This window comes from Chelmon rostratus, chromosome 18 (genome assembly GCF_017976325.1).
Source record: "Chelmon rostratus isolate fCheRos1 chromosome 18, fCheRos1.pri, whole genome shotgun sequence".
NCBI lineage: Eukaryota > Metazoa > Chordata > Actinopteri > Chaetodontiformes > Chaetodontidae > Chelmon > Chelmon rostratus.
Genome location: NC_055675.1, coordinates 12660041 through 12667150, shown reverse-complemented (window position 1 = coordinate 12667150; position 7110 = coordinate 12660041). Strand labels below are relative to the sequence as shown.

Below are 7110 nucleotides of genomic sequence, written 5' to 3'. Positions count from 1 at the left end.
GAGTGTGTTTGTGGAGGAGGTGAAAGAGCCCTTTTACCCCACATTCTGCTCTGGCCCCCATCAGGTGCAGCTGGATGTGTAGGCCATGAAAGTCAGGAAAGGAGATCCTACACACCAGACATCATGTTCAGTCCCATGTTTGTCACTTGTTTTTGAGTGCATATGTTCCAGTGTGTCTAGGGCTTTATTGGAGCTGGTAGCACTTTTCTATAGTTATAAAAAAAAAACACTTTGCAGTATAATCCTCCCATACTACCCCCATAAAATCCTGCCAATAAAACAGTGATAATTTACAGGTTGTATACTTAAAGAGCTGAAGGTGAAATGTACAAACCTGCAGCCTTTTTTTATGCACAAGCACATGCTCAACACATGCCTGCTATGGTATATTGACACAAACCTACCAACAGGCTAAAGGTCGGTGAAAACCCAAGCGTGAAGTCATTTGAATACAAGTAACACATACTGGATGCCACAGATAAACAGCATACAGTCTGATAAGTGCTATCTCCTATTTCCACCTGTCAGTCAAATATTAGTTTTTAACTTAAGAAGAAGCAGAACTTGAAGCGTTGTCTTTATATGAAAGTGTCCTTTGTGTCTCAGTTTGTACATACAGTGTTTATTGTGCAGTCTGTACAGAATGTATGTACACACAGTCCTCAAATAGCACATCTTTGCCTGACCCTAGACTGTGAGTGAGACAGTAGCACTTTAAAAGGTTGGACTTATTATGTCTAATACAATAAACGAATAAACGTTCACACAATTCGAAGTTGGCTGAAATTCAAAGTGAACAAAATTGGATAATGATTGTAAATATGCAATAAGCACACACACGCACACATACACAATATGCCAAGCATTCAATAAACAGTCACGTGATCTGCCTGCCAGCTGCACGCGCCTCCTCTCAGTGGTTAATAGAGACTGAGCCCCTTCGCAACAAATGGACCTTTTTTTTGGCTGGGTGGCTAAAAGTGTGTCAAAGTATCAAACTAAAAGGTACAAAATAGATGTAGAAAATAAGGAAGAACTCACTTCCTGTGACTGAATGAAAAAAGTCTATGTCCCAAAAAGAAGTCTCTTCAAGAATATGCAGCAGAAAATGAGCCCCAAGTTTGAGCTCTGCACATAATAAGAATGGATGTCACCACCGCCATGCTGTCCTGGTGAGATGCCCACGTGCTCCTGCGTCCTTGGTGGTGGCAGTGGGTCAGGGGGACAAACGGGTTCGGAAGTTGCGAGGCCGGATCATCATGCTGACCTTGCGTAGGGAGTAATAGTCAGAGTCTCTCCAGGAGTACCAGACGATCCCATCAGGACCCAGCGGCCCCCGGCCTTTAGGGGTGTAATGGCCTCCCTGCAGGGTTAGGAAGTAGTAAACACTCGTGGCTTTAAAAGGATAAACTGAAGGACCGTCTGTGCACGCTTACCCTGTAGTAGACTCCATTAAGGTTGGCGTAGAAGCACTGGTTGTACCACCACCCGCCGTGGGAGATCTCTGCGCAGATGTTGCCACTGTCGGGGGTGCTGAAGCCCTGCTTGTCATGGTACCAGCTGAAAGAGTCCTGCACTGTCCCACTGAAGCCTGACACATGGAGACGGTACTGATGCTCCTCGTCTTCCACACTGCACACACACACACACACACACACACACACACACATACAGATGAAGCGCAGGGAATTAAGAAAGAGTTGCAGCCGGTTATTCATGTTTTGCAGCAACATACAAGTAAATTCATGTCCTCCTCAGACATTTGTGCACTGGTGCGTGATAGCCACCTGAAGCTCTGGTAGAGGGCATGTTTGTGCTTGTTGCTCCAGTCCTCCAGGTGGATGCGGAGGCTGTAGTCTCCCTGGGTGCTCAGGTCATGTATGTGTTCGTTGCCCAGCCAGAACTCTGAGTGCAGGTCACCAAAACCGTCCCTGTAGTCCCTCCAGCTGCGGTCAAAGCTCACTGAGCCGTCAACACGCCGCTGGATCACAGTCCAGCCGCCACCTGAAGCAAAAAGACGGCATCGCAGTGGAAGGGGAAGCATATGCCACGTCTAAAGGGTTGTTCTGCTTGTTCTCATCTGGCCAAAGAACAGATGCTGCACACCTGGAGTCAGTGTTTTGCCTGAGAACACCACAGCAGAGTGTGTGCTTGCCAACTTCTCTCAGTGAGCGTGTGTGCGACTCACCATCTGTGTCCATATCACAGTAGACCTCGACAGGGATGCCGGCCAGAGAGGGCACCACCCTGTAGAGGCCTGATCTCCTCACTCCATTGTAGTAGATGGAGGCACAGTCTATGGGACAGTTCCTCACATGCTGAATCTCTGAGGGAAGATGACGGTTGACAGGTTGAGTGGGAGTAAATCAACAGTAGGACTTTGGCGCCCTCTGCTGGCAGAATACGACATGTGAGCCTGCTTGTGTGATTGTGGGAGTGTACCTGGGTGAAGAGCCTCTTGAGCGTTCATCAGTGGGTTGGGACGCACAATGTTGATCAAGCACCCAGGGCTTCTTTTCACTTTATCCACCAAGAGTGTCAGATTATAGAGTTGGTTCTGAACAGAAATAAAGAGGAAACTCAAAAAAACCCACCCAGTTCACATAGGTTTGGAACTTTTTGTTCCTTTACAGATTCTTTAAGAACATGCCTAAAACACTGAAAGTGAAATAGTGCTACTTATGATGGGTCTACCTGGAGGTCTAGGATCAGAGTGCCCTGTAGGTGCAGCAGGGTGGTGGCCTCAGCATAGTGAACCTCCAGCTCATGAAAACGATGCTCCAAGGAGACGTTCAAGTGGCTCCTCTCTTCACTCTGACAGCATGCACGTAAATACCCAATCACAGCAGCAGGCACACATACAAAGACACAGGTAGCAACTGAGATGTACGTATAGTACATGAAGTATCATCAGTGTTGGTCAAATGATTTTTAAAAAAGCAGCGGTTTTTGGCAGCGTCGCTGTGCAGATCAGCAATTAACACTCAACTTAAAATAAACAGGGAATAACCAGTGAATATGCTAAATGGTTAAATGTGTTTCTTTAGTTGTATTTCAAATTAAAATGATGTTACATTTTAAAATGAACATGTGTTCATTCTGTTTTTCATTCAGCTCTCTTGGCTGCGTTTCATGTTGCAGCCCTGATGCACTGCACCAGCTGCAGCTTCTGACAGCCTCACCCTGCTTTTCACATTCTGTCACGTGCTCATATGCAGTGGTGAAATGTGCATTTACTTCAGTGCAGTTTTGAGGTACTTGTACTTCCGCTGAGTATGTCCACACGTGCAATAACTGACTACTGTTTTCATCTCTGTGCACACACTCTAAAGTCCCTACAAAGAAAGGACGAGCCCTCTCTTCTAAAACTTAAAGCCAGTCTCTTCACTTTGTGGTCTATTCCTAGCAAGGACATGGAGGATCACACTAACTCCCATTACCACAAACCCTGGAGCCCTCTCCCCCTGCCCTGTTCCCAGGTACAACACAAGCCCTTTCCACCATCAACCTTTGGCCACTGGCTGCTCCAGCTGAGAGCAGTCTGCACGGGCTCACTGCTTGAGACGCATGAAGCAACACGTGGAAGAGTAGCAGGCTAATCCTGTTAGGGACTAAGGTCAAGGACATGCTAGGGGGAAGCCAGCTTGATGACCAGGCATGACGTGACAAGTGCAGCACTGTACGCAACTAAAGTCATGTGTTTTCTGCACTGAAACACAGCACAGGAGAGGGTTTTTAATCATAGAGCATCGCACAAAACTGCAAACCAGCAGCTTTTAAAAGTGCACAGAGAACAATTTCAGCAACGTTGACTCCTTCCTTTCAAATGAATAGTAAATATTAAATTAAAGGATGTTCCAGACTTATTTGAAAAGTTTGATTTAATGCTACACACACAGAGAGAGGAACAGATTGAGTTTACTTTCCAAATGAGAAAAAAAAAGTGAGTTCTGCCTCATGTCTAGTCAGTTAAAAAGAAACAGAACATCCACAGCTCCAGCAAGACTAAAGCCAGCGCTCAAAGCAGTTGACAGGATTGCCGCTGATAGTTGACCCAGGTCTGCTAAGTCCACATGGAAATCTCACCTGCAGCTCGAGGACTTTGATGCGGTGCCGGTGGTTCCTCAGCTCCTCCTGCAGCTCGGAGATGGTCTCCTTCAGCGCCCCGATCTGCTGCTTCCTCTCCTCGTTCTCGTGCAGCCAGTAGGAAACCTCGTCCGTGCAGCGAAACATGTCCGGGCACTTCTGCTCGTCCAGCTGGGGCAGCGTGGCCACCAGCCGGCACATGCCGTCCTCCATCACCTGGAGGATGGAGGAGAGTTTATGGAGAACAACTTCATTAGCAGCACCTGTCAAAATAGCTCTTAATCTAGTTAGTTAATGGGATTCAATAATTAAACTACAGCTTCCTATAGCACAGCTGTGATTGTGATTTTTTTTTTCTGGCAAATCTATAAACTGGATTGAATCTGTGAAATTCAAAGTTTAATCACAGCAAATATTTTTTTTCTTCAGTGTCACATCCTTCCAAACCAGCCACCAGCTGATCTCAAGCTTTTACACCAGATATAGAGGGCCCACTTTGCAGGTCAAACACTTCATTTTGTACCTGATTGCTGATCTCATCAGTAAATTAATGAATATTGCAGGCACTAATTAATCATCCCAGCTTTTTTCCTGTAGCTCCACCATTTAGGTGTTCATGCATGCATGCTAGTGTTGTCATCGCATTCAGCTCAAAGCATCACTGTGTCTCAGTACCTCATAGAGCTGCTTGCACGGCTGTGGACTCTCTGTTCAAGTGAAGCTACCAAACATTTTTGCTCCTGACAATTTATCAAATGCAAAGCAGAGCATCCTTCATGTCCTGCTGGGGGCAGGTGATAGGACATTTCTGAACTGTGAGATACTTTGCTATACTGTTATGCTGCAGAGGCTATCCCTTTGATAGATCTTTATGTGTAAGGCCAGTGTGCAAATCTATAAACAGGAGTGTTTTATGACAACATTGTATTGAAATAACTTTATTTTTCAGGGATTTTATGAACCAGATTGGACAAAAACACACATTCTTCTCTGCTGATTTTTATCCTAAATTGATTCCCCAGGAGATTAATCCATCCTGACACTGTATGTTTGTATCGTGATTAAATGAGAGAAGATCCATATCACCAGCATCTATTTCCAGTAATGAATACAGCTACAGTATTCAAAGATCATCCTGGACTCCAGCTGACGATTATTTGTCATCATTCTTGACATTTTGTAGATGACACAATGACTTCAGTAATGAAAAATCAGTAATGAAAACAAAGTAGCTGCAGTCCTAAACTGAAAATAACACATAACGTCTGTCTCTGCACACTTGAAGAAGTCCTAAACATTTGCTGCACATACAAAAAATCTCTCTGCATGTCATAATGGTGAGCATTGTGTATTTATTGTTTAATTTATAGGCCTGCATCTGTACTGGAAATGCTGAAAGTAACTAAGTACATTTATGTGCCATACCTATACAAAAAGTATAAAAAGCAGCTAAAATTAGCTCAACATTTACGGTATAAACATATTTTAAATAGCTGATCGAGCCCCGAAGAGGGAAAGTGTAATAATAATAATAAGTCTAATAATGGAATATATAATAATATATCAGCCACAGGGGCCAATTTGTTGCAGAATGAGTACTTTTATTTTTGATACTCTGAGTATATTTTGCCAGTGCTAAGGGCTTTTATTTGTAATGGAGTATTTTTTAGATAGTTGTACTTTTACTCGAGCATCCCACCACTGCTGTCCTGCATGTTTAATGATGTATTTCTAGCAGCGCGCTACATTCATGATGTTGCTTTTGCAGCACTGTAACTGTCGCTGGAAATGAAACATTGTTCTGATCCCTGCAGAGGAGCGATGCTCTTTCACACAGCTGACACACTCTCTGGACTAAAAGGAGGAAACAGAAGTCTCTCCTGCAGCAGCTTCTTCAGAAAACATCACATTGGTGTGTTGCTAAGATGTTTACAGTGATCACCTGGTTCGTGTATTCCCCACACTGGGATCCCCCGCCATTGCGCTGAGTGGTAGTGTTCAGGTTGTCTGCTTTGGCCTCTGGAAGCAGCACGATGAGGAGACAGAGAGCAGAGCACACGCTCCAGCCGGGAGGGTTTGTTATGGACAGGACAGACATGGCTGCAGCCCGGTTAGTCTGTTCCTGCCTTGAGAGCTGGGGTGGGACACAGGAGTGTGTGCTTCGCCATGTGAGGCTCTGCTGGCTCTTCCTACAAGAGGACGAACAGAGAAAAGTCATGCATTATGCTCCAGTTGTCTAATTCATTAAGCCAACAAGACACAGTCATCTTTCTCTGTATCTCTGACACACACCTTTGTCTCAGTACAACTAACGGGATATAAATTTAGGAGGACAGCGATCAGCCATCACATTACTGTAGTTTGTCCTCCAGTAACTCAATAAACACACACACAAACTTGAGGTTAAAGCCAAACTGAGTTTCTGCCTTCAGCTATGCTTAAGATAACCAACTGTCTCACTCAATAACATACATGCATGCACACATAGCATGACAACATGCAGCAAACTCTTTTTTTTTAGTGACTGTGGAGGATCAAAAGTGTATCCTGTGCACTCGTAGCGCTTGCACAAATGGCGGCACACTCACCCCAGTCGCAGACCACCTTCTACCCCGTTCCCGGCCCATTTCAGGCCGAGGGGTTCTCTCCATCGTCTTCTTCTCGTCCTTCTCGTCTCCTCTTCTCCTCTGGGCTTTCTCTCTCACTCCGTGTGCCTCATGCTCATCTTCACTCTTTCCCTCTCTCTCCCTCTCAGTGTGGACATCTTAGTCCCATAATCCACCCCTAAGAGGATTCACGACTGAGGGATGGAGGGAGGCAGACAAAGGGGGAAGTGACAATAAAATTATTGCAAAAGACATAAGAGAAAATGCTGCAATACCCATTTCTTTGCTAATATCACCATTAAATAATGCTGCTGTCATGGGTGTCTTCATTGTTTATGTTAAATGCTGTGGCAGTATGTACCAGATTGGATTTCCTGCTTCTAAAGCTCTTTGATTTTTACTGAATATTGTGCGGAAT

At 44.8% G+C, this 7110-nt stretch overlaps 1 protein-coding gene across 1 annotated transcript; it reads right to left on the bottom strand.

Annotated features, from left to right (window-relative positions):
• Positions 1-538: 538 nt before the first annotated feature.
• Positions 539-6764, bottom strand: si:ch211-203k16.3 (techylectin-5B). The gene is made up of 9 exons (XM_041959222.1): positions 6675-6764; positions 6029-6275; positions 4087-4302; positions 2695-2814; positions 2443-2557; positions 2189-2326; positions 1788-2004; positions 1437-1632; positions 539-1363 (listed from the first exon to the last, which is right to left on the bottom strand). Exons 2-9 carry the CDS (start codon positions 6182-6184, stop codon positions 1217-1219), a joined length of 1305 nt encoding a protein of 434 aa, XP_041815156.1. The 5' UTR covers positions 6185-6275; positions 6675-6764; the 3' UTR covers positions 539-1216.
• Positions 6765-7110: the final 346 nt, after the last annotated feature.